Here is a 27,916-nt window from a genome sequence, read left to right as displayed (position 1 = left end):
AAAAAAAAACCTCTTATGACAAAGGATAAGAAAAGTCGCAGACCAATTCCATTTTTGTTTTGACGCATCACACTGAAGCAGACATTTTCAAATAGTAAGTATACAACGTCTTCATGTGAAAGGAACCATTTAGACTGTCGGATGCTATTTCTTTTGGTAATTTATTGTGAGGGAATTTAGGAAAAATGGTTATGTGCTGCTTTATATAATGAATGAATTTGTCTGTTTTATTTCCTGTATGTTAATCATTTTACATTTGCAAGCATGTACACCTGCTGAGGGAGTTGGAAGCTTCACTTTCAACCCTTTGTGCAACAGCATTCTGAAACACAATTCATTTAAACATTTCTTAAAATAGTCACTCGAGCCATGACTTAAAACATTTAGCATATGGAGTGTAGTTTCAATATGTCATGAAATACTTTCAGCACCTGCAGAGAATGCCCACTTCAAGTAATCTGTGCTATATAAATAGCAATGACTTCAAGTGGGGCTACACTTCAAACAAGTATGGAGGCAGTAATGGTTTAAGTTTTGAGATATATGGTTGTTTTTTTTTTGTTTTTTTTTTTTGTAGCAGCAGCACATGTCATAATGATGCTTAAGCAATAAAAACAGGTTACTTTTAATAATATCCAGTGGCCTTCCTTACTGATCAGAAGATATGTTTAAATGCATTGATTCATTGTTCACACTGTAAATTCCTGTAGTGTTTGGCTCGTTATGATGTGTCAGATCACTCTTAGAGCAGTGCAGAGCTGGTTGTTGAGTTCAAGTGTATGAATTGTTAAAGTGATTTGCTTCTATATTCATGACACTACAATTTAATTTTGCAAAGCAGGTAAAAAAAACCTATAAAAACAGTGCAGGAGAGATGGAGACAGTGATGGATCAGATTTCTTAAGGCCATGTCAACATTACATGACATTTCCAGCAAGTGCTGATCTCCTTGCTGTAAACTTAGTGAGACAGGGTAGTTGTGGCCTACTTTAATAAGTCATGTAGTTTGATGCACATAGCCACTCGGTCCAACCAATCTGCGACTCGCACTTGGGTCATAGGGACAGCTTTGTCCATGTACACACACTTGGCATATAATCCATTGGCCTGATATACAGACACAACATTGTACTTAGAAATTTTGTTAGTACACCTATTTCTTAAACAGAAGCACTTCAGAAGTTAATTCATTTTATTTTGTGTTCAATTAATTTACAGTATAATTTGGTGTTTTGATCTTAAGTTTTAATTGCAAAGACATTTTTCAATTTAGTAATATATATATACTTTATACTCTTCAGTATTTGACTTCCAATTAATAACTTAAAAATTTAAATTAAGGAAGTGAAGGGTATTTATATAGAACAAGTCCTAGTGATTTATGAACGAATGAAGCAATGCATCCTCACAAAATGACCTGTTGTTTATTTTTAGATACTCCTAACCTATTGGGTAAAACTGACAGAAGCCTGTTGTAGATTCCCCAAAAATGTACCTGTGGATTTGGGATATTTGTCATGGAACAGTGCACAGATTTTCATTCAAGAGATCTCTGACACAACAGTCAACCATGAAGACTAAAGAGGTGACATGTTGCAAAGAAATTTTGGGCACTACATTACTAGTTAAAGTTTCCTGCTTGCATTAAAACAGGGGTCTGCATAGTTGATCCAGGAGTACCACAGTGGCTGCAGGTTTTTTTTTTCCTCCCAGCTTCGTTTCCTAATGGAAAGCCAGACTTGATGTTGAAGTTCATACTGCCAAGGCAATATTTGTATGTTTCATTTTAGTCACCTCGCCTGTTAAGAGTCTCCATCTTTAATTTCTACAGCCGCATTGGCTGTTTTAATTGGTTCTTATTGCCAATCAGTTGCAAATGACAAAGGTGGCATCTAAATTGTTTCTGTTTACACCTGTGTGTGTTCATTGTGAACTATCTGGTTTAATAAAATCTCTGGAAGGAACCTGAAGTGAAAAAAGTGAAGGACTGCGAATTCCTCTCCTGCTCCTCCTACAAATAATTTGAATGATATCCTTGAAAAGATAAAATCTACAATACGAGTAACCTAATATGGCAGAACAAGCCATCAAATTAAATAAGATCTGTTTTGGGCAATTATTGTTTTTTAGCTGGGTTGGAACAAAAAAATAAAAAAACTGAAGTCACTAAGGCCCTCCAGGATTGACTTTGTCTACCCCTGCATTAAAAAGAGAAAAAAATGGCAGCACATTTCTAGCATTGCACCTAATGTGGCAAGAAAAAGTATGTGAACCCCTTGGAATGGCCTGGTTTTCTGCATCAACTGGACATGAAGTCAGTCGCAAAGTGTAGATAAACTCCATATACTTATGCCAATAACACACAAACAATTATAATCTTTCATATCTTTGAGAAAATGTAAGTGAACCATTGGTATTGATGACTGGTCAAATCCTCCTTCAGCAGTAAAAACCCCTAAATAAGAGTGTCCAGTAGCTGCGAATCAGACCTGCACAATGTTCAAGGGGGTTTTGATCCTTTCTTCCTTACAAAACTGCTTCAGCTTAGCCATATTCTCTGATCTCTGATGTGAACAGCTCACCACTATATCTCCATTGGGTTAAGGACAGGGCACTTACAAAAAGTGATTGTTTAATTTATTTTTTTATTTGTGTTTTTTATAAAGCCATTCTGCAGTATATTTACCTTGGTGTCTATGGTCATTGTCCTGCTGCATCACCCAATTTCTACTGAGCTTGAGCTGGTGGGGGACAACTGCCTTGATGAACTCAGGAATTAATTTTCCCACTCAAAGGCTAGCTGTCCGGACCCTGAGTCAGCAAAGCAGCTCCAAATCCATGATGCTCCTTCCACTGTACCATTGAGGAGATGATTTCATGTTGGTTTGCGGTTCCCCTTTTTACACTACATGTACAGACAGCTGTGTGTTCTTCCTAAACAATTCAATCTTAGTTTCATCAGTCCACAAAACTTTTTTCCAATAGTGTCGAGCAAACTTAAGACATGCAGAATTGCTTTTCTTTTGGTGAGCAGCAGCTCAGGCAGCACCATGCCTGTTCAACGTTTTCTGTATGGTAGACTTGTGTTTTTTTGTAATTGTAATTTGGGTGAAGACACACTTATACATGACTGCATTTATTTCCCCAGATGAAACATCCTTTTTCTTGCCACTGTAGTACTAGGACAGGGGTGGAGAACTCCAGGCAGTCAGCAGTAGCTACAGGTTTTCATTCTAACCCTTTTCCTAATCAGTAACCAGTTTTCACTGCTAGTTAACTTTTTTCTCTTTAATAGCCCTGTTAGAAAAGTTCAGCCCTCTGAATTGATTCCTTTCTTCATTAAATGACAGCCATGCAGAAATGAGATGTGAAATGAGCTAACAGATGACCATCTAAACTGGGGCTTCAAACTCCAACCAAATTCATTCCAATCACTTTCTTAATGAGAAGCCAATTCTTGCTGTTAATTAAACCTGTTATTTAATTCTATGGCTTGTTGCTGCTCTCATTCTGCCACAGCACACATTTCGAAAACTGTTGTTTTTCTGTTCTTTCTAAGAGCACCATCAAAATGTTTTAGTGACCTGAGAGATCAGCCTTACCAAGACCATCACCTCTCTTTAATTTCAGATATTGTGTGATGGGCACAGGGGAGCTGGTCATGTGGTGGCTTGATTTGTGTCCCATTATTGTTTGGCTGCTAATTAAAGAAAAAGAAACACAACTATATGGCCCGAGTCAAGTTAATTGAAAGAAGTCATCAGCAGCAAAAACTGGTCAGTAATTAAGAAGATAGTAAGAATGAAAACCTTCAGCCACTGCGGCATTCTAGGCCTGGAGTTTGCCACCCCTGTACTAGGGTGTTGTACCGTGTTAGCCATTATGGCTGTAGTGAGAAGTTTACATCTTGCCTGAAGAAGGAGCCTAAGTTGGCTCAAAAGGTTGCATCTTGTAATCTTTCTAGTTAGCCAATAAAATGTCATTTTGCTTAACTTCCCCTACTGGCCACTGTACAAATTTTACCCAGAGTAGTCTACTGAGGAGTATATTTAGATATGCACCAATGTAACAAAATGAATAGGATGCTACTCTACAAGGCAAATATTGAATGAAATTAGAAATTGCCGTCCCTCTGATGCAATCCGTTAAAACACGGATCTGTTCTCCTCTAGTACTGCATATGTTTTCCATTGAGCACAGGCACATTCAGCACAGTTGCATAAACAGTATAGAGCAGCAATCTTTTATAATCTTTTGACATGATGCTTAATCAGTTTTTTTCTAGTGTTAGTGGTAAGAAATACAGATACTCAAAAGTCAGCAGAATCGCACTACAGATGGACCTGAACAGAAATCAGGGTTGAGCGGATATGTAGCTGTTGATAATGTAAGTACTTATGTTAATGGAAAATCAAAATATTACATGCCAATTGTATAATGAAAAAGAGACATTTGTGTTAGGTGTTCTGTAGTAGGGGTGTCAGTTTTGTGTGACACACAGACGCATTCGGGTGAAGGTGCCTGTAAAATGGTAAAGTCCCTCATGTTTACCATACCGCCTGCACTTTCATCAGGCGGTTATTTAATTTCTGCCATTTCTGCAAAAAGAAAATACTAATCATTAATCAAAAATGTTATTAAAACCATCACTTTTGATTGTTTCTCTTGGTCAACTGTATTGCTTGACTTAATGATCTATTTTTGAGACATAGTGAAGATCTATGGCACAAATGTTCTTTCACATGTTGCTTTCAAGATGCTTCTTTATAATTCTTTAACTACATTAGTCACTAACCACTACTTGATGCAGGCATTGTGCACAATGGGACCTCTAAGTGAATCCACTCATTAAGCATCAAGAGCGGCATCAACGCACCCACTGGAAGGATATGCTTCCTGTACATTGGCTGTTACTCTTATTTTAATTCCATTACTAATAAATATTTTCTTGCTAAAATATTTGTGCTTTCCACATTTTTAGGTTTTGGCAAACCCTAACAGCCGAATCTCAAGCAGTCAGTGTAAATACAGAACAACGAGTGCTGTAAATTCAAACCGGTTATAAATATTGTTAATTTAGTGTGCTACAGCAGTACTATATAAATGAGGGTATTTGTGAAGTACACCACGTATCTTGGAGAACTGACATGTAATTGTGGGCTCATAAATGCAGACCGCTTCAACTGTGTTTGTAAATGCTATAATGGGTGGTATAGAAAAATAAACGACAATCAAGGACAAACACTATGCTTTCAATACTGAACTTGATCAAAGCTAACCAGGCTCTTTACTATAATGTTCAGTTTCAATGTGCCAAAGCAAATCAGAAGTGGAATTTCAAGTCACGGAATGTAGACGGGTTAAACACAGGAAACAAAGGGTCTGGGTGTAATCATACAGTTGCGAAAAAAATGAGTCAACCCCATGACATGCTTTTTTTTTTTTTTTTTTTTTTTTTTTAAACTTCTTTAGACAAATCAGGATTTGATCTTCATTTAAACAGAATCTTTAGATAAATGTGACTTGCTTGTAAAAATCAAACAAAAATTGAGTGTTACAATAATTCAATGAAAATGAAAACATACAGTACCATTTCTGGCTGTGGAAAAAGGAAGTACCTGGTAATGCCCCCTCAAGTCACGTTTGACATAACTGTCTAGCCATCTCTGACGTTGACTGGGAGATCGCTGCTCTATGTACTGTAGATTTCTCTCAGCTGTGTGATGTTATAGGCGTGTCTTAAAAGTTTAGCCTGTTTCAAATCAGTCAACAGCATCTCAGTGGAATTCACATCCAGGCTTTTAGTTGGAAATTCCAGAATCCATTGGTTAAAGATCATTCTCATGTCGCAAGGTCCACTTTTGCTTGAGCGTCTCGCATTATTCCTCTGATGCAATGAAGAATTCCTAGTGGGTTCTATGATGGTGAATTATCCCCACAGGCCTTGAACTGCAAAGCAGCTCCAAAGCCATTTCCACGACTATCCTTTACAGCTAGTATTCCCCTCGTTGATCTCATTTGTGCAGCCTCTGCCTAATAATAGTCGTGCACTTTGACATCAACAGTACCAAGAGATACCTGAAGGTGCTGTGGTGAATTCTGAGGTTCTTGGAGAGACTACTTTGCAGCATCTTGTGTTGTACAGTTGGGCTGAATTTGCTGGAGTGGCCTGGCCTAGGTCAAGATTTCAGTTGTACTAGACAGTCCAATGGTTGATTTCCAATTGTTTGAAGAACATTTTATATCCCTTCACAGACTCTTGGACATCTATAAGTTTCTTTCTAAAGGCCTCGGAGGACTCCCCTCACCTAGGCATGGAGACAACCAAAGTAAATATCTGGGTTTTAAATGTACCAGGTTCAGACAAGGGCCTCTTACTTTCTGGTAGTCATAAATGGGTTTTTTTGACATGCATAGTGCAGTTATGTTACATAAATGTATATGATTGTGTGGATCAGGCATTGACATTCTACCCTACCAGGCAAACACAATAGAATTTTTTTTTTTTTTTTTTCCCCAAAACTAATCTTTTGATATCTGCTCGAACAGTGCCTATGTGTGCTGATGACAGCTTCAAAACATGTCACCTGAAGGACATTACTAAATCTGCATCAGTACACACCAGATGTGCCTTTCTTTATTGTGATTATGTTCACTTTTGGTATTTACATTTTTCTCTTGCACACAAAAACATTTTTTGTTGAAAAATCACATTTTTCAGGGGTAAATGTAACACTAAGCAGATTATGGAGGCTCACTAGAGTGTTTGGTTACATAGCTGTTCAAAGCTTTTTATTCCTATGGTGGACAATGCACTCTTGAGGCCACATTGGTAATAGTGTGTACGACTTGGTTTCCATTTTACAAAAAAAAGTGGTGGTAAAAAGTATAGAGAGGTGCAGCTGGACATATTGCAGAATTCACTGAAGTTCTGAGTCTTAACTGAGTTCAATAACATGAAGGCAGAAATGCAAGATTAATTTGGCAAGAGTAAGAAGTGCCTGGAACTAAAACCTACAGTCACTGAGGCCCCTCCACCATTTGAATTTTTCAGATCCCCTGTTATTGTGTAGTAATAGAATGGGGATGAAGCCCATAAGCTCTTCAGTTTGGCAGACCTTGTCTTGGTGAAGCCACCATAGATTACTGTTACTTTTCTGCCATCTTGTGGCCACAGTGGTGTCCTATACAGTATGTCTGTGTTAATAGCAGCCACATTTACAGTATGCATAACCAAATCAAATGCTGTCATATTCAAAGCAGTTCATAGGAGCAGGAGGAGATAAAAATAACAGTTTAGAAATGAGTACCATAACATTAAATTCCAAATGAAAGATAAATAAATTGGAACATTAAATTCTAGGTTAACACAAGAAAACAAATAGGACTGAAATGTACACTTACCTGCCACTTTAATAGGTATGCCTGTTCAACTGCTTCTTAACGTAAATTCCTATCAGCCAATCACATGGCAGCAACTCCGTGCATTTCAGCATGTAGTCATCATCAAGATAACCTGCTGAAGTTCAAACCGAGCATCAGAATGGGGAAGAAAGGAGACTGAAGTGACTTTGAGTGTGACATGGTTGTTGATGCCAGACGGGCTGGATTGAGTATTTGAGAAACTGCTGATCTACGGAGATTTTCATGTACGGCCATCTCTAGGGTTTACAGAGAATGGTGTGAAAAAGGGAAAATATCCATTGAGTGGCAGTTGTCTGGGTGAAAATGCCTCGTTGATACCCGAGGTCAGAGGAGAATGGCCAGACTGGCTCAAGTGCAGAGTAAGGCAACAGTAACTCAAATAAGCACTCATTACAATTGAGGTGTGCAGAAGAGCATCTCTGAATGCACAACGTGTCGAACCTTGAAGCAGATGGGTTACATCAACAGAAGACCACACCGGGTGTCACTCCTGTCAGCTAAGAAAAGGCAACAGACTACAATTAGCATGGGCTCACCAAAGTTGGACAATGGAAGATGGGAAAAATTTTGCCTGGTCTGATGAGTCTCGATTTTTATTGTGACATCTGGATGGTAGGGTCATAATTTGGCGTTGGCATGAAACAATAGATCCATCCTGCCTTGTATCAATGGTTCAGGCTGGTGGTGGTGTAATGGTATCCAAGATATTTGCTTGGCACACTTTGGGCCCCTTGGTACCAACTGAGCATCATTTAAATGCCACAGCCTACCTGAGTATCATTGCTGGCCATGTCCATCACTTTATGACAACAGTGTACCCATCTTATGATGGCTATTTCTAGCTAGATAACACACCACCTCACAAACCTCAATTCATCTCAAACTGGTTTCCTGAACATGAGGATGAGTTCACTGCACTCAAATCAATCCGGTAGAGCAACTTTTGGATATGGTGGAATGGGAGATTCGCATCATGGACGTGTAGCCGTTAAATCTGCTGCTTTGATGCCATCATGTCAATTTGGACCAAACTACTTGAGGAATGTGTCCATCGCCTTCTTGAATCAGTGCCACAAAGAATTTGGGTAGTTCTGAAGGCAAAAGGGGGTCTTACCTGGCACTGGCAAAGAGCACCTAATAAAGTGGTCGGTGAGTATATTATATGGTGCTTTTTATATCTGTCTGTTGTATAATCATTCATACCTAGCACATATAGTGCAATTTATATATCTAGCTGTGTCTTGTATAGTGCCTTTCATATCCTGTCTGTTACATAATCATATCTAGAATATATTGTTATAAAATGGCACTTGTATAGATCTGTTAATATCTAGCTGTTAGATACTGTCTCTTTTCTATATTATAGTTTTTTTATAATTTTATTGATTTTATTGAAATCACACAGCATTCCCTACAAATAGATCAATTTTACAAAAATGGGATTGTAAACAAATCAATAATTCTTTTCATAGCTAGCTTATCAGTTATACAGTTTGATTCATATCCATCCTATATAGTCTTATCTGATTATCTGTTTAGTGTAATTCATATGTATTCTTAAATAGTACTGTCCATACATTATTTTGTATATTGCTCTTCCTATCTAGCTGTTACATACTGACATTCATGTCTACCTTAATGTAGTGTCTTTCATAATTGTTTTGTATCCTTCTGTTCGTCTATCTATCGCATCTAGATATAAAAGGCACTATATAAGGTATTTTTGAGAGACAGTATACAAGACATATTAAAAGATGTTGGATGAGCTAGACATGAATGATGGTATATGTCAATATCAAAGACACTATATTTGTTATATACTGTCATTCATATCTAGACTATATTGTGCCTTTTATATGTATTTGTTTTATATTGTGTTATTCATATCTGTCTTTTATAGTGCCCTTCATGTCTAGGTATCTGAAATAGTGCCATTCATATTCTACTATTTTTATATACTGACGCTCATATCTGTCTTGTAGTAATTTTCATATCCTAGTTATCTGTGATGTTGCACTTTTCATATCTGTCTTGTATATTGTAGCTCATATCTTATATAGCGCTCTTCATATCTGTCGGTCTAAACGTCATATTTGATCTAAGAATGCAGTAAATTCTGGTTGGTGGGTCCTGCTGCTGTCGACACACAGATGGTCGACTGTAGCGCCAATTAAATGCCCTAGGCAATCAGCGGCCGATTTTACGGCAGGCTTGTGCTGCTTGGTGTACCTGGATGCTTTTGGACAGACATAGATAAGACGGGCTGGTAAGACACTACGGCCTGTGACAGTCTGGAGAGGACGGGCACGCTGACCCAGTTGTCCCGTCTTTTAACGTGCTGCACGCCCTAAACACCCTTTTAGCCTACTCCAAGTGCCGTTTGTCGGCGGTCTCTTCTCTGATGCGTTATTCTCGCTTTTGCTGCCTGTCTCTCTCTTTTGATTTCGTGGCCACCGAAGCGGTCTGAGCTGTTGAGACACTGCGGGCATCGGTCTGCACAGAGTATGCCGAGGTGAGGGCTCGATGCGTTCATTGCCGGTAAATCCATAGCTTCACGATCACATCGGGACACCAGCACGTCGAACTTTGTTGGGCCCGCGACTAACCCTTCAGCAAGATTATCAAACTCGTCGACTCCGACAGATATCAGCAAGGCCTCAACGATTTGTCCGTGAACTCCGATCCCTCTGGTGCCTCTCTTGCGGTTCCTTTTGCTGGGCGGTGCGAGCCCGTGGTGCTCATAGAGCGACTTTTTCAAGCCCGCTGTTGGTGTATCGCGATTATTAAAAGTTCCCCCTTTGATCGCCCCGCGTCCCGTCCAGTGAGGGTGCAAATTGAGCTATTGGGCGAATGAATATAAATTCGAGAAATGAGAGGAGTCCATCAATCTCGTTTATGGCATAGATGGCCCAATATATTATCCAGATACTCCTGAAAGGTTCAGAGGGTTTTTGCTTTACAGTATTTCATTTCTACCACAGCATGACAAGGGGATTAAGGATTTTTCGCTATATATGATATTGTGATATAGAAAATTAATGTGAAACTGCAACATAAAATTGGAAATATAATGGTTATTTTGGGATATAAAATTGGAAATCATTTTTTTTTTGTGGATCTTTTAAAACGTAGAAAAAAGTAAATCAAGGTCTGCTTTCAAACATCTAGTAACTGGAAGGTACAACTCATTTGAGGCAGCGCAATTGGCGGACTGTCCTGTCAGTCAACGAAAAGGATCCGCCCCTGCCAGTGAGCAAGCTGAAAGCCAAACCCCGGAGAGGTGAACGGACGCGACGCAGCAAACAGCAAAAACAGCAGCAGTCAACATGCCGAAAACAGCCCACGAGAAGACCCAGCTAGTGTTGGAAAACTACATCGGGGGGACCTTTGTGCCCTGCAGTAGACTCATCGATTCGTACGACCCCTCCACCGGCGAAGTCTACTGCAAGGTGCCCGACAGCGAGGGCGCGGAGGTGAGAGGGGTTTGGGGTGGGCATGTTTCCCCACTAAAAGAATAATTAACAGCCGCAGATTTGCTAGCCATGGAGTCGACCAAAACAACTCTTGATTTATTTTAATGGATTTGCCGTGAATCACCAAAGCGATGTAGATAGATAGATACTTTATTAATCCCAAGGGGAGATTCACACAATCCAGCAGCAGTATACTGATACAAAGAAACAATATTAAATTAAATTGAAAAAAAAAAAAAAGCAGACAGTAACTTTGAGTAATGTTAGCATTTACTACCCCGGGTGGAATTGAAGAGTCAGTATGTACAGTATGCATTCGTCTTTGACCCAGTTTGGGGTTCATTGCGATAGACTGGCACCCCGTCCAAGGGTAATGGCAAAAATAAAAGAAAGTGTATTTAAATGAAAAAAGGAAAGGAGTGCAAAAGCGCAGGCAAACTGTCCAGAGTTCGACCTTCTGGCTAACGTGAAACCGCCCTTTGATCCTGCGTGCTAATCAAAAGTCAACAGCAGCCAAGGCTAAAAGGTAATCTGAGAGCCTGAACTAAAAGAAAAGAATTCTATATAATAATAAAAAATATATAATAATCAACAAATAAAAGGCGCACTGCAGACTTTTCTAAGTTTGTTACCCGCCAGCTCCGGTTTGAAGCCGAGTAATCCGACTTTAGGGCGCAGCGATTCTTATTCGCCTCTTCAGAATCACCAAGAAATTGAAGGAGGAGAAAAATGGGACAGGATTGTGACAAGTGAGCCTACTTATCAGGGTCGGGTAGTCCCGGTTTACCAAACCAAACCATACGCATACCCTGCATATGTCCTACTTGCACGCATCTGTTTGGGAGTTTGAAAAGGATTTCGAGCATCCTGATGCCAGCCCGCCAGTTTGTTAAAATGAAATTTTGAGACTGGAGCCTTTCATACTTGTCTTGTATTGTAGAGAGCTCTTTATAGCTGTTACATTGTGTCATTCATGTTTACTGTATATAGTGCTTTTCATATTTGTCTTGTATGTTGCCTAATAGCTTTCTTATATAGTGCCTTTTATATCTTTTACTGTTATTCATACTTAGCCAATATTGTGCCATTATAAAGTGCCATTCATATCAATCTTATGTAGTGCTCTTTATATCTAGCTTTTATAGTAAACCTCATCTTTCTTGTATGATGCCTTTAATATCTGTCTCTCTTGTTCTATTGTCATTCATATCCAGTTTATATTGGGTATCATGTTAGCTGTTAAAGTGACATTCATATCTATTTAACTTAAATAATGCTGTTCATATCAGTCTTTATTCTATGTCTCTAGCTATTATATAGTGTCTTTCAAATCTTTTATAGTGCCGCTCAGATCTTTCTTATATAGTGCCTTTCATATCTGGCTATCTGTTACACAGTGTCATCCAAACCTAGTTGTTTAGTATGCCATTCACCCCTAGTTTATAGTGGCTTTAATCTATCTTGTATACTGTTACTCATGTCTATGATGGGTAGACAAGAAGGGCACTAAAAACTTAGGTATGAATGATATACAGTAAGTAAAAATGACAGTATATGGCAGAACAGATATATTGTGCCTTTTATATCCAATTATCTTACATGCTGCTATTAATATCTATTTGTAGAATAGTGCTTTTCATATCTGTTAGTCTTATATACTGCCACTCATATCGGTCTTATTCAGTGTTGGCTGGCAGGTGTATGCCATGTTTCTGGTGTGAATAAAATCTTTATTCTCTTGATAATCAGAAACACTTTACTGAAAGAAATGGGACAATACCGGCTGAAGGGATCAAAAATGGAGAATGAGGTTAACAATTTGGTGCAAATTCCGGTATATGTCTGAGATGATCAAACAAAAAGTCTCAGCACTTGATAAGGAGTTGGATGAAGCAAGCACTTTGGGGTCAGTGATTGTCTGGCCAGACTGCTTTTGACTCCTGCTCATCTGAGTGGCTGGCATTTGATGTTTCATTGCCTGATGGAGCAGCCAAACTGTCATGTAAACTCAATTATAATGTAACACAGTTGAACATCATCAGAATTTCAGTGAAAATTAATATACCCCCTTTAGCAGAGACTGTGCTACCAACTGTGTTTTGAAAATTTTCAGCTAAAGAAGAATCAATCATAAAGTATTTGGCCGATTTCACTTTTTTCACATTTTGTCATTTTGCATCCTTGTGCTAAAATCATTTAAATTAGTTTTTTCCCCAATTTCAAGTAACATTCAACACTACAGAATGACGAAGCAAAAACAGGATTTTAGAAATGTTTGCAAATGTAAAAAAAACAAATATCCCAATTGAAAGAAATATTCAGATGCTTTCCTCAGTACTTCAATGAGGTCCCTTTGGCAAAATGTTCTGCCATTCTTCTCTGCAGCTCCTCTCAAGCTCTGCCGGGATGGATGGAGACAATTAGTAGACTGTTATTTTTGAGTCTCTCCATGGATGTTGTAACAGAATAAGATGCTTGCTCGCACCCTTGCACCCTCAGACACCACGTCAGACACTAGGTAAAAGTCCAATAATGATATTTATTATATCAATGATGTGCACAAAGCACCCTCCACTCCCAAATACTCCAATAATAATAATAATAATAATCCTCCACTCTCCCAGACGCTTAGCCACCCTGCCTCCCAACTCAGCTCATCGTCTGGGAGCTCCCACAGTCCTTTTATATTCCCTGACCCGGAGGTGTTCCTTCCCAACAGTCCACAAGTCCTTATTCCTTCCGGGTCAGGGTAAATAATGTTTTTTCTCACCCCGGAAGTCCGTCGCTCTTCCTATGACGAACTTCCGGGTCATAGGGCATGAAGAACTCTTCGGTCCTCCCTGCAGCTCCCTCTCGTGGCCCCCATGGCATCCAGCAGGGCGGTGCATAAAAACTACATGGTCCATAATGCCCTGCTGGTCTTCTGGGGACCTCCATGCTGCAAGGAGGGCTCCACCTGGCGGCTTGGGGGTATGGGCCGGGGTACATGGCCGGCCATATCTTACAATGTTTAATTGGGTTCAAGTCCAGGCTCTGACTGGACCACTCCAGGACATTCACAGAGTTGGCCGTAAGCTACTCCTGTGTTGTCTTTTTTCTGATGAATAGTGAACCATCAGCCTAGTCTGAGGTCCAGAGCACCCTTGAGCAGATAGATCTTCATTAAGGATATCTCTGCACTTTACTCCGTTTAGCTTTCCCTCAACCCCGTCTAGTCTCTCAGTCTCCAACCCCAATGTATGATGCTGCCACCGCCATATCATTGGGATGGTATTGGTGAGCAATGCCTGGTTTCCTCCACACTTTATGCTAATCTTGATTTCATCAGGCCACATAATCTTGTTTCTCACAGTCTGAGAGTCTTTTAGGTGCCTTTTTTGCAAACTCCCAAGTAGGCTTTCATGTGCTGTTTGGCCACTCTGTTACAAAACCCAGGTTCATGGAGTGTGGCAGTGTGGGTTTTCCTTGTGGAAGTTTCTCTCATCTCCACACAGGTTCTATGGAATTCAGTCAGAGTGACTATCAGGTTCTTAGTCAAACTGAGCAATTAAGGTAGAAGGGCCTTGGTAAGAAAGGTGACCGAGTGCTTAGCTCTGGGAAGAGCTGTGTTTGTCCAAAACCTCCATTGAAGAATTACAGAAGCCACAGTGTTATTGGGAACCTTTTGTGGAATTCATGGCTTGGTCTTTGCTCAACTGTAGGGCTTTCTATAGACAGGTGTGTGTCATTCCTAGTCATGTACAGTAATTTGAATTGATTACAGGTGAACTCCAAACCAGGTGTACAAACAACGATTATTACAATGGATGGACCTGAACAAAATTTAAGCGTCATAGTATAGGTACTGGGTGTTGCTTGTTGATGGGACAAAAATGAATTTCAATGACTGTAGCACATGGCAGCCAAATGACAAAATACGAAAAAAATAAAGGGGTCTGAACACTGTTTGAAGGCCCTGTAAGTGTTACAAAGTCATCATGGTGATATGTTGGTTAACACATGCAAATAAATAAAGAATTTCACTGCACTCTGTATGTGTGACAGCAATGACCGTATAGGCTAGTGTATCTCAACAGTTCTGGTGTCGTTAGCCACTTTTTTTCCATTGTAGTGCTTTCGCAATCAACCAAGGGGTGTGTGCTCCCTCTCGGTGAATCGAGCATGATTATCACAGGAGGGTTGGGGTGGCAGTGACTTGCTGTGAACCAGTGTACAGCCTACCCACAACCATTAAAGACATTAGCAACTCCTGAGTCAGTGGTTGAGAAACATAGCTATAGTCCACACGTAACTTCTGATTGGCTGGCTGGATTGCACTGAACTTCTAATCTTCTGAATAACCAGCTGGACTGCTTTTGACCTCTGACCATCTCTTTGGACAGCCAGAGGACACTTGTGTACTCCCTTCAATTAGCCAAGTACATTTACTCATACAATGAATCTGATTGATCAGCCAGTTTCTAACGCATTCCCACTTTGGATCCTAGTTTTTTTTTTTTTTTGCTTTTTTTCCTTAAAGATGCCCCAGTCAACTGGGTCTACCTTTTTATTTGTTTTGTTTCGAGTGGCACATGATGTGCAGCAGCAGGTATATGTTAGTCTTATCAGGATGTGCAGCCTGTTTGTTGAATATCAATAATTAATTGCATTTGTTTCCCTCATTAGACCAGACTGAAATGTCCTTCCATCTTTGCTCTTTTTTTCATAGGTTGAAGCCGCTGTGCAGGCAGCTAAAGCCGCATTCCCCGTCTGGTCCTCCAAGAGCCCACAGGAGAGGTCCAAGGTACTGAACAAGATTGCCGACCTCATCGATGCTCACCTAGAAGAGCTGGCTCACGCTGAATCAAAAGACCAAGGTTAAGTTAACAAAATGCAATACACCTGTCTCTTTACCCTCATTCAATCTTCTTTTACAAACTACAGCCCACCACAGGCATTATGGATTAGTTGTGTTGTGACTTTTGACTTAAGACTAAAGTTGTACGTGTTTCATCTTTGTTACAGAAGAAAACTGTGTTGGTTATCTCAGCGTGGAGGGTTAGAGGAACAAAATTATATCTGTATTTCAACACGATTGTAATCTTGAATTTGTCAACAGCTGCTGGCCCCCAACTCCATCACGCTGGCTTCAAATCCCAGTCTGGTGTTCCTCCCACATCCCAAAGGTGTGCATGTCATGTTGAAAAGTGGCGCAGTGTGATAGAGAAAATATGTATGCGAGTGCTATGGAGTGGTGTCAAATTGGATTAAACAGTGTGAACTGTTGGGGGTGCTCAAAATCAGTACCAAATGACAGAGAAAACTGACAAAGTAGCAAATAAAAAGGAAGTATAATAACAAAAATAAATAACAGGGAATATAGAAGTTAAACAGGAAGAGTACAAGCTTCAGTGTTTGCAAGAGCCTAACAGCTCGGACACTCGACTTCCTGTCTCCATAAATTGGAAATATCCACCAAACTGACCTTCCTTCCACCATATTTGACTTGCACAGATGCTGTTTTCTGAGGCATGGGCAGTGCTGTGTCTGCGCCACATGTAGGACTGTGAGTTTTGAGGTCTATCTTATTTTCATCTGACCACAAAAAGGTTTTCCCAACATCTGAGTTGGCTCCCTCTCTCATGCCTTGTGGTATTGTCGTGAGTAACGGCTTCTTTCATGCCACCTTCCTAACTATGGCAGTGTTTTGGAGAGCTCTGGATATTGTGTACTCATTCCCACGTACCCCCGTTTTAGCAACTGACTTCCATACTTCCCTTAAAGTTATGGGTGGCTTCTTCCTTGCTTCACTTACCCGTCTACATCTTCATTGGGTGCTAAGTTTTGACAGACAACCATCTGGATGTAGTGATACACCTTTCACATCCTGATCCAGTAGTGCCCACCGATACATTGTTTGTCCTTTTTGGTATCACATTTGTCTCTCACTACTGTGGTCTGCTCTTTATTGTCACAGTAGGTACATAGAGGGAGTCTTTTTATCCACTAAAATTAATCACTGTTAGAAAGCAATTATTTAACAAGGTCCAAATGAGAGGCATGTGTGTCATTTGTGAACACTTAGCCTCTTTAAGCTTTTGAATTGATGCCTTTCTTATTATTTCCTTCCCCTTCATCAACTGTATGTACTTTGACAGTTTTGACTCTCTTTACGGGGATATGAGGTGCCATATTGGGTGTTGTGTTTGTTCCCTTTCCAGCTGACTTTTTTTATGTGGTTTTCGATTTTTGTAATCAATCAAGAGAAAGTCTGATTGGTTGGGGGAGTTCTTCTTTAGCTCAAGAGGCTTAGGTCAGTATTTCCAAAACACTGGTGCATCATTTTTTTTTTTTTTTCCTTTTTGGCTGTCTGCAAAAATGAAAAAGGTTATGTATTGTTAGTCCAGTCCTTCTAAACTGCCAGTTTACAGCATTCTCTGCTCCTTGATGTATTGTAAAAGAAACATGGATACTCTCAAGATGGATTCTGTGGAAAATGTGGATGCTCTCAATACTCCCAAGAGGGGACCATAACCTGCTCTGATTTAATGCTACTAAACCTGAACTCGAGAAGTCCGGTATGGTGCTAGCATAGGGTCAGGGTGGGCCTAAGCCAGCCACCTTTCTCATTGGCCTGCAGTGTTTTTTTTGTTTTTTTGTTTTTTTTTTCTCTCCCTCTCTCCTCAAGTGACAATTAGCCTATACAATAATACATACATGCATTTTACTGATGGGTGTACTTCAAACGTACTACTGAGTGTGCCAGAAAATCTGCAGCTACCCAGCAGACCAATGTCCAAGGATCATCCATGTCACAGATTTGTGTGATATTCAAGAGCCACCAACTTAATTAAGGTTAAAGTTTCCAAATTGTCTCACTGCCGGTAAAGGCGTGCAGCTTTATAGCTCATTGATTCAACCAATAGTAGTGGGTGACTGGAGTAGAAGACATCGAAAGATGCAGTTTTGACATTTTTGTAATAATCAGATTGAGGACAGATTCACTTGTGCATTCAGAGATTGGTAACACACCTCATATGTGCTTACACAAATTGCAAGGGACGGCAAAATGGTAATCCATCCCCTTGCTATTCTACAAAGCTTCTGGTCAAAATTTAGAATGGATGTTATTTGAGCTTTTGAGCCTTGCAATAAGATCATATGTATCATCAAAAAGTAGGTAGGTATGTTATCTTCACTATTTGCAAGTGGATTAAAATTTGTGTTAACAAAAATCATTTTAAAAAAAAAAAAAAAAAAGTAATTTACATTGGTACAGTTGGACTTATAAAATGTTTTTTTAAAATGAATTTATATTAACAGTAATAAAAAATATTAGGCCCACTCATGACAAAATTAAGCCCACCCTTTTACAAAATTCCAGCGGTGCTACCACCAGAAACTCCAAGATGGACTAATTCCTTATGTCCTGCTGTCCAATCATGTTAGTAAATCTAAATGCTGGAAACTCCAATATAGATACCACCCGCTTTTCTGATCATATTTTACTAATGATCTGTGAAGAGTTTGCCACAGTATGGCCAATGAAAAAAGTTAAAAAGTTTAAAAACCACAAGCTAAGAGAGCTCATGTCCAACAGCACCAAGTGAAGAGGCACAGCCAAGAGGAGTGTCATTTAAGGGAAGTTCTCATATCCAGGTTTGGTTTTGTTTCATCAATAGATTCTTGTTACCTGTAACTTCTGTCTGGACAGATTTGTTTAGTCTAATGCAGCAGTTTTTCTAATTTTTTTAAGCCCTGCCATCATCTGTGAATTGTGCTTAGTGGTTCTGACTGAGGACATTGATGAATGTTTTCTTGTCTTTCAATTAATTGCAGGGAAGACGATCAGCCAGGCACAGACTTTGGAGATTCCCCGTTCCTCTTACAATTTCCGTTTCTTTGCCTCCTCCATTCTTCACCATGTGACCGAGTGCTCTGATATGGACCACATGGGCTGCCTTCATTACACCCTCCGGACTCCAGTGGGTGTGGGTAAGAGAAAGACTCCGCTTTACCCGAGGGATGCATTTAGGTTGGCAGCAGCACATGTAGCCATGTTTACATGAGGAGGAAACCCAAAAATTCCCTGAAGTGTTTAAAAGAAACCTTTATTATAAATACCTAGTGGCATATCCAATAATTTCACCCTACTCATGTGCTGCTGACTGATTCTGGGAATTTTTGGTGTGTCCCCCACCCCCCTTGTATAATACCTTTGTTAACAAGAGGGTGTGAGGCTGAGAAAGAGAAACTCTACTTGTGTGTGTCACCCTAAGTGGATATCATCAGGCTAAATGCTCAAAAGTATTGAAACTTTTAATCGGGGCAATCAGTGAGATTTCAGTAATCATGATGATTACTAAAGGACACACACAATTTTGCCGTGATAAATGGTTTCATCTGACCACAGTTGCTCAATAAAAATGGAATTTTGCCTGATCACTTATAACTTTCCAAAAATGGCTAACCTGTTACAAATTCTGCCGGGGTATGTAAAATTATGAGCACAATATATCAGCACATCTTAGCTCAACAAACATTTGATGGATCAAATGTTCTCCTCTCTTTTGTCAAATTCCTCAAGTTCTTTACTTACATTTTGCTATGATATTCATCTCAATGTAGGCTCCCATTGTGTCGTCCTGCCCAGCCCCCCCTCATGGTGGGAGGTAGTGAAACCCTGTAATTCTGAGCAGCAAAATTTTATTAAACACCCCCTTTCCATACACATTCAGACTGAGGTGTTGAGTGCCAAGTTTTGCTATTGATATGAAAAATAATGAAAATTCTGGTTGATCGTTTCAATAAAGACGAAACCTGGCCACTGTAGTGCACGAAACCTAAGGGAGGTCATTCTAACAAAAAGGTCAAGAATTCCGGCTAAAAAATACATGCAGCTTGTTTATTAAAACCTTTTAAAATTGTAAGGACAATTTGGAATACAATGACACGTGACTTTTGAAGAAATTCAACAGTGATTCTTAAATTTTTAACATTTACCTGGGCTGCAACAGCTGATTTCTGCCTCGCACCTGAGGCTGTTTTTATAGGCTCTAGTGTCTTGTGACTCTGTATCGACTTCAGAACAGCCCTATGCATGAAGTTAAGTGCCCATTTTTCCACTCCAGAGCCCTGAAATGGTTTGCAAAACGGGTTTTTAATTTTCTTGTCCCTGGTGTTCCTTCCCTGCTTCCTCAGCATATCTCATTAATACTCATTTTTCTCTCTCAACAATCAGCTGGTCTCATCAGTCCATGGAATCTGCCTTTGTATTTGCTGACATGGAAGATCGCCCCTGCCATTGCGATGGGCAATACAGTGGTTGCCAAGCCTAGTGAGATGACTTCAGTCAGCGCGTGGATGATGTGCAAGCTACTGGATGAAGCAGGTAGGAGATACTCTGGCTGTTGTTTTAATCACACCGAGTGCATTTAACACGTTGACAGCTAAATGTGAGTTCACTCATAGTTGGCGATCTATAGATGGATACCACCTACAAGTTATCTTGTAAAACATTTTGGGGCTGTACCGCCAAATCCAAGCAAATTCATGGGTACCATATGTAAATAAGAGGATAATGGGAGTCTGAAGTAAAAATGAAAAATCTGTGCAGTGTGTCAAAATACTTTCAGTTAATAGTACACATATGTAGAACCACAACCATCACACATCTAAATAACTCAACGATTGGCTCCTGAACACTACAAAGTCCAAATGGAAACTGGAACATTTGATTGTAATGAATTGTGTGACATCTAACTTGTTAGACCCAGCCAGTCACATGACATACTGTGTCACTACTGGTTGCCGACATATGATGACTGCACATTATGTCCTCTGTCCAAATTAATGGATACTGTGTTTGAAAACGTCATTTCTGTTTAGTTGGTGTCAGGAAACTGATCTTTGCCTTGTTTCTTTGGACTGTGTGTTCAGACAATGTTTTGGGATTTGGTGTTTTATTTTCTAAAAATTATCTTTTGATTTCTGACCTTAGTTTTAATATGACATTTCTTTCTCTTTAGTAGTGTCTTCATTTTTATGCAGTATTAGTACTGTCGTGTACAGAACGTAGTGGAACTTTTTATCACCATAATGAACAAGAATGTATGAAAATACAAAAAATGTATGTAATAGAAAACTAAAATTGGTTTACCTGATGATCACTTACTACTGTTTCCACACTACTTGTATGGTTGCCAGTCCAGAACTTTCCTCTTTCTTATACCTTCTCAGACTGGCTTAATCCACTTGAAGGTCTTGTGGTGGGTCAGCATACAGTTCAGGAGAGTAAGAAATTCTCAGCTCTGTGTAGAAAAATGGTGTGACCAAGTGTGTCAAAAGCTGCACTTAAATCTAAAAACGCAGAGAAAGCAGTGATGCCTCCATCAGAAAAAGACTAAGAAGGTCATTAACAATTGTATAAATATATGGGGACATCAAGGGTTTACAGTTCACAAACTCCTTTGAGGAAATTGGTATTTGTTACATTCCTAACATGCTCTTCAAAGGAATTCTGTCCCTCTACAGTTTCCAGCAAAACTTGCACTTTGAAAAGTTTATTTTTTTTTTTCTTTTCCCCGTCAGGGGTCCCTCCTGGTGTGGTGAACATTGTTTTTGGCACAGGACCCAAAGCTGGACAGGCACTAGTGTCTCACCCCGATGTTCCTCTGATTTCCTTTACTGGCAGCACAATGACTGCTCAACACATTACTAAATGCAGCGCCCCCTACTGCAAAAAGCTGTCTTTGGAGCTGGGAGGCAAGAACCCTGCCATTATTTTTGATGATGCCAATTTAGAGGACTGTATTCCTACCACTGTGCGCTCGAGCTTCGCTAACCAGGTATGACCCTGCTTCTTTACAATCTACCACTTTATGCTTTTAAACATTTTATATCGGCCCTGTTGTGGTTTTTTGTTTCACACATGAATTTTTAAAGATGCTACTAAATAAATATAAGTTAAATTAGCCACAGTTACTATCGAAAATGGGTAACCGAATAATTAAAAAATACTTGCCCTACATGTATTTTAGTGCCAGTCCTCTGTTTCTGTGCGAATATGAATGTCTCTTCACCGGCGCTCCCTTTCTCAAGCACGCTCTTGTAAAGCCTGCTACTCTGACTCTTGACATCATTTTCAAAGTGCCTTTCTCACCTCATGTCTGGTTTTATCCTCCTCTTTAAAGGTGATGCTCTTAGCGTGCTTTGCACACCTGTACTCCTCCTCATGTGTCTCACACTTGCACTTCCCCTTTGGATTGTGTCACCAAAGCCAAACTGACCAATCGGATTACTCAGAGGGACTGGATGCACAGACTTTTGTCTTTTATTATATATATTAGATTCCTCCATGTAATGTTTCACAGATTTTGTATGTGTGTTTTGGTGTATTTGGTGTTTTTATTATGCATGTTTGACTTTTAGGGTTAATAATAATTTAAAATTATTTGAACAAAATTGAATTGTCATTTACTTATGTGAAGTGGTAGGATGTCATGTTGTTGTGATTGTCACATCTTTGAGGTCACAGGAGGTGACTGTATAAGTTGTGTTTACCTTCTCTCTCGATGGATTCACGTCTTAAAATCATTACTAGCAACAGTTTGCTTCAGTAGCAGGTAGACTTTACCGTAAGGTGTTGCCTCTGATTATCTTGGAGCTCCTTTTCATCCTTGATTTTGATTCTCGTTTTGCCTTTCCTTTTGGTGCTACCTGGCCAGACCCTGACTGTGATGCTTCACTCACGTTATCTCCTGGTTTTTTTCCTTTTCTTTTTTTAGTGTCTCATAACAATTTGCTGTAACAAAGGCAGCTGTGAGCCCCACTAACCAAAACTTTATCTTAAAGTCAAGTTTATTTAGGAAAGTCTCACTTGCATATCTGCAAAGACTTTGAATATCTCTACCCTTGTACCACAAATGTACGGTACTTGTGAGTGGATTAAGAGCACGTCGGTTTACTGTGTGTTGACTGTTACAAAACATATCACATGAAAGACATGTACTAAATCTGCATCAGGACAGCAGTTGACACTAGACATCATTTGTCTACTGTATTTTGCTGATATTTTGGTATTTACATGTTTTGGTTATGTGTAATAACACTTTCTTGTTGAAAATCAACAGTTTTGGCTCGTTTTCCCCCAGGTAAATAACATTCTAAGGAGGCTTCGCAAAAGAAAAACTTAACTGTCCCCATAAAGTTTCAGAATCTGCATTGGTCTATTGGTTGCAACTAAATATTTTGTCCACAAGATGGCGATATCTGGTCAGCGTTTTAACACCGCTTTAACTTTTAGAAAATTCTGTCTCCGGCCACTAGAGGGGTTCTTTAACTTTACAAAGCAAAACAAAAAAAAATGACTTTCACTTACAGGGTGTGTAGAAATTGAACCAGCGATTAAAAGGTTACCAGGACACACTCGTGACTTACTGTAGAATTTGATCAAATCACTCTACCTGTCATACTGTAATTCTACCTCAAACATGTCTACTTTAGATAAAAGAGCAAGCCACATAAATTGATATAAAGCATATATGATCTTGTGCACTTCCTTACTCAGCTGTACATTTACTTCTACAGGGAGAGATCTGTTTATGCACCAGCAGAATTTTTGTACAGAAGGGAATCTACGGTGAGTTCCTGCAAAGGTTTGTAGAAGCTGCCCAGAAGTGGAAGGTGGGAGTACCTAGTGACCCCACAGCACAGATAGGTGCTCTGATCAGCAAAGAACACTTGGAGAAGGTAAGGAAAGGGGGATCCTCATGCTGTGCCAGGTACCTTGAATTATACAGAGCTGCACTTTTTATTAAATACAAATTCAAGAAGCAACTCGACAGGGTGTCAATTCCATTGTGATCTGTGGGGGCATCTCAGGGCCCCAAATCTCAGACACAACTTCACTCACACAAGTCCTGGTTTAAAATCAAGCCTTTTTATTACAGAAAATATCTTGAAACCGGCTTCTCCATGATAAACGCAAGGCGTTTGCTCTCTCTTTTCTATTCCTCCTCCAAACCTCCCAGGTGTGTGTTGTTCTACTGCTCCCCAAGTACAACTCCCCTGAGGGAGGCGGAGGGCTCCTTATAACAGGATGTTGTGTCAGCACTGCAGTGAGGAAGCTCTTTCAGGTCGGGTGTCGTCTCCCCCTAGTGGCCCCCTGAGGAACTCCAGCAGGGCTCATTTGGTCGTCAGGTGTCCTGCGTACACAGCCTGCCCTCCCACTAATGAGAAAGATGGTGGCAGCACACTTTAATAGTAATGGCCACTGCATAAAGGATCTGAGGGTCACTGTGCTTATGGGTAATTTCAAGACCCTACAGGAAATGGGAATACAAACTTATGCTTAAATTAAACACTCTACAAAATGGTCTGAGCAGAGACAATAGTTTTATGAGCAGATATGTGGACTAACAGACTGACTGACCAGCTGACCACAGCAGAGGCTTATCTTACAGACAATGAACTTCAAAGCAAACCTTACAGGACTTTCTCTAGTGATGCTTATCTTATCTCTACATTTTATTAGTTCATTGTTCTCTTCTTTCAGGGTTAATTCATCTCCGGTGTATTCATTTCGCTAACATTTGAACAAAAAGGTTGTTAAGATGAAAGAAAAAAAATCACTTTGCTGTTCCAATATAAGTGAGAGTATTTTTCCATTTCTTTGTTACACTTTTCCTGAAGAAGGGGCCTTAGCTGCCTCAAAAGCTTGTATTTGTAATCTATTTAGTTAGCCAATAAAAGGTGTCATTTCACCCTACTTTGTCCTGTATCCTAGCTAGTGACAGACCATTTAGTCTCCATCGTTAGATTTGTGACGTTAGGTGATCAGCTTCATTGGAGGGCGCTGCTGTCTGCCTATAACTGGCTATGACTGAAAGTTACTAGAAAAGTCGTGTACTGTGATCTTCACAAAATTTGTAAGTGACAAAGTGGTAAACCTGCGTCTTGTTAGTTTGCCAGAAAAGGACCACACTTCTTCCACTACTTTACTCTCATTTCCAATAGATCCATCCATCCATCCATTTTCCAACCCGCTGAATCCATAACACAGGGTCATGGGGGTCTGCTGGAGCCAAACCCAGCCAACACAGGGGACAAGGCAGGAACCAATCCCGGGCAGGGTGCCAACCCACCGCAGGGCACACACACACACACACATACACACCATGCACACAGTAGGGACAATTTAGGATCGCTAATGCACCTAACCTGCATGTCTTTGGACTGTGGGAGGAAACCCACGCAGACACGGGGAGAACATGCAAACTCCACGCAGGTAGGACCCGGGAAGCAAACCCAGGTCTTCTAACTGCGAAGCAGCAGTGCTACCCACTGCGCCACCGTGCCGCCCCTTCCAATAGGTAGTTTTTGCAAATAAAATGTATCGTTGAAAAGTACTAAACTACAAAAGCATAAAAACTAGACACAAGGGCTGTAAAATGTTTGAATAGAAATTTCTTATTTACCAAGCACCTTCAGCATGGGAAAGGCGCTATATAAATACATTTGTTGTTATTATTGTTATAAGTAAGTTTCTTAGCTTCATTATGGGTAAATTTGTGCTAGCAAAGTTTTTTTTTTTGTAATATTTGACTTTCATTTGCTGCATTTCAACAGATGTCAGTATGTTGTATTTTAAAATAAAGTAAATGAGCTGGAATCTTATGAAATACTGTATTTGGTACGTTTATATTTTAACTATTTATCTGTACATTGTTTTCATATTTTGTATTTGAGCTATTAGAACAAATATGCAGACACACAGGATTTAAACTCATGGTTCATATTGTTAATCACATTGCACTCATGTTAAGTTGTATGCCGATCAGGAGTACAGGGAGATGTCGTTCCACAGTTGTGTTCCATCAGCACAGACACACAAGCATTAACTCCAAGATGAGCGGCTGACCTGTCAAAAGCGGTCTGCAAACTTTATGTATTCATCAGAATTAAAGTGCTGGCTACAAATATATAAAAAATAAAATGTGGTTTTAGATTTATTGAGAATGCCACGCTGTATTTTGCTACTTTGTGATGTTAAAAGGTAGCTTGTGCAAAACCAGAAGGTCCATGTGTGCTGTTGACCCCAGGGCTGGATTTGGATGTTAACCACAGGACCAATCCAATGTCTGATAGGCAAACTGCTGTTCTGACAACTTAGGAAGATCAAATGCTTGCTTTTTTTTTTTAAACTGGTAACCCAAAACGAACATCCATATAAACCACTGGCATAACTATACCTGCATTTCATCTTAGAGTGAAGTGTTTAATTCAACTTGCAGAATCGATCTGGCACACGTCAAAGGCTGGCAGCAAAACTTGACCCTGTTTAATCCAGTTCAGACTTGTTTTGACGGCTGATCCCAACATCATCGAGAGCAGAAATCCCTCAAGGTCCAGTGCCTCTCATTTACATAGAGGCCTCAAAGTCAAAAGCACAAACGTTTTTCCAGCTAAAGAACAAATCCTTTCCCACAGTGAGAAGGTGGGCTGCTGTGTAATCCAAAGGGCCCAAGTCTTGCCATTGCTACCATATCAGGGAGAGTGGGCCACATTAGGCAGCAAGCACAGTGTAGGGTTAGGAGGTGAGTTAGTGAGCCCACCACCACACAAAAGGTACCCTTGTCATTACAAATTCAACCAGCCGTTGGACCAACTGAGATCTCTTCTAGCACAGAGACTGAAATGTGGCTATGAAATGCAAATTATGCCATTTGAGGGGATTGGCATCTCCCAGAGTAAATTCTTGAGGAGAGCCTCCCACACTTGGGCTACACTGGAGTCACCAACTAAAGTAAAGTAAAAATGGATTCATGGTAAGAAAGACACATAACAATTGGTTGTACAATTTGAACCCAGGACGTTGAATTGATAAGAGATCAGCATTTACTAGGTGGAGGTGGTGGCATAATTTCAGTAACAGACTGTTTTGCAAGTAGATGTGGCATAAAGGTATGGCCAGTCTCCTTAGAAAATGTTGGATAGGACAGCCAAACGTTTGTCCACTTGCATAACCATTTCTGTCTTCACCCTTCTAGCATGTTAGACAGGCAGGCAGACAGACAGACAGACAGACTGAAGGCATTTAAGCACTTCCCTTTGGTTTTAATTGCGCTGTCTGTTTTAGGATCTCAAAATTCAAACAGAAAGGTTCCTTTAATAATAAAAGTCATGCCACTCTGTGTTGCTCAATTTCAGGTCCAGGGTTATGTGAAGCTGGCCAAAGCAGAAGGTGGAAAAGTGTTGTGTGGTTATGGCGTGGATTCCATTCAAGTGCCAGACAAAAACAAAAACGGCTATTTCATGCTGCCCACTGTGATCACAGAGGTGACGGATTCATCACGGTGTATGCAAGAAGAGATCTTCGGTCCGGTTACCTGTATACTTCCGTTTGACAGTGAGGAGGAGGTCATCCAGAGAGCTAATAACGTCAAGTATGGACTGGCGGCCACAGTGTGGTCAAGCAATGTGGGCAGAGTTCACCGAGTGGCCAAGAAGCTTCAGGCAGGGCTCATCTGGACCAACTGCTGGCTCATTCGGGATCTTAACCTGCCATTTGGGGGCATGAAGTGCTCTGGAGTGGGCCGGGAGGGGGAAAAAGACTCGTTTGAGTTTTTTACTGAGGTCAAAACAATCACGATCAAGCACTGACCAGGGTGTTTATTGTCCAGCGCTAAACTCTTACTGCATTCAAGCCTTAACATTTTCTTAATAAACAGTTCCAGAGATAAATAACTGTTGTTTGGCTAATGGCTCTTCAAAGTCAATTGCATGGTAGGGAAGGGATGTGGAAGTCACTTTAGACTTGCAGTGTGTGAACAGCTCAAGAGGTTACAGTGCTGCTGTCGGAAATCTCGATTTCTTGTTATATTTCTTGTTATTTCTCTGCTCATGGAAATTCTAAAGACCATCTTATGCAGAGTTAAAATAAGCATGTGACACCTGCGATACAGGATGACAACAGGATTGTCATAGGGCACAGAATGAGAGAATTGGACAAATAAAACAAAATTATTTTTTATATTATC

The 27,916-nt window shown here is 40.1% G+C and overlaps 1 protein-coding gene across 3 annotated transcripts; it reads left to right on the top strand.

The window, feature by feature from the left end:
* Positions 1-4: 4 nt before the first annotated feature.
* aldh8a1 (aldehyde dehydrogenase 8 family, member A1) lies at positions 5-27,620 on the top strand. 3 transcript variants are annotated; one of them, XM_039739053.1, is made up of 8 exons: positions 5-94; positions 1,435-1,585; positions 15,607-15,754; positions 18,717-18,872; positions 20,119-20,268; positions 21,468-21,724; positions 23,466-23,627; positions 27,087-27,620. In XM_039739053.1, exons 2-8 carry the CDS (start codon positions 1,490-1,492, stop codon positions 27,537-27,539), a joined length of 1,422 nt encoding a protein of 473 aa, XP_039594987.1. In that variant the 5' UTR covers positions 5-94; positions 1,435-1,489; the 3' UTR covers positions 27,540-27,620. The 3 variants fall into 3 exon arrangements, with proteins under 3 accessions (XP_039594987.1, XP_039594986.1, XP_039594985.1); XM_039739052.1 differs by lacking the exon at positions 5-94 and having other exon boundaries at positions 1,295-1,585; XM_039739051.1 differs by lacking the exons at positions 5-94; positions 1,435-1,585 and adding an exon at positions 10,620-10,898.
* The last annotated feature ends 296 nt before the right edge of the window (positions 27,621-27,916 follow it).

This window comes from Polypterus senegalus, chromosome 16 (genome assembly GCF_016835505.1).
Source record: "Polypterus senegalus isolate Bchr_013 chromosome 16, ASM1683550v1, whole genome shotgun sequence".
NCBI classification, from domain to species: Eukaryota; Metazoa; Chordata; class Cladistia; order Polypteriformes; family Polypteridae; genus Polypterus; species Polypterus senegalus.
This window is presented reverse-complemented; position numbering and strand designations above follow the sequence as displayed.

Coding starts and splice junctions, on each gene's coding strand:
- aldh8a1 (XM_039739051.1), top strand. CDS start 10,752: ATGCCGAAAACAGCCCACGAGAAGACCCAGCTAGTGTTGGAAAACTAC. Junction 15,755..18,716: donor CGCTGAATCAAAAGACCAAG/GTTAAGTTAACA, acceptor AATTAATTGCAG/GGAAGACGATCAGCCAGGCA. Junction 18,873..20,118: donor CCGGACTCCAGTGGGTGTGG/GTAAGAGAAAGA, acceptor CTCAACAATCAG/CTGGTCTCATCAGTCCATGG.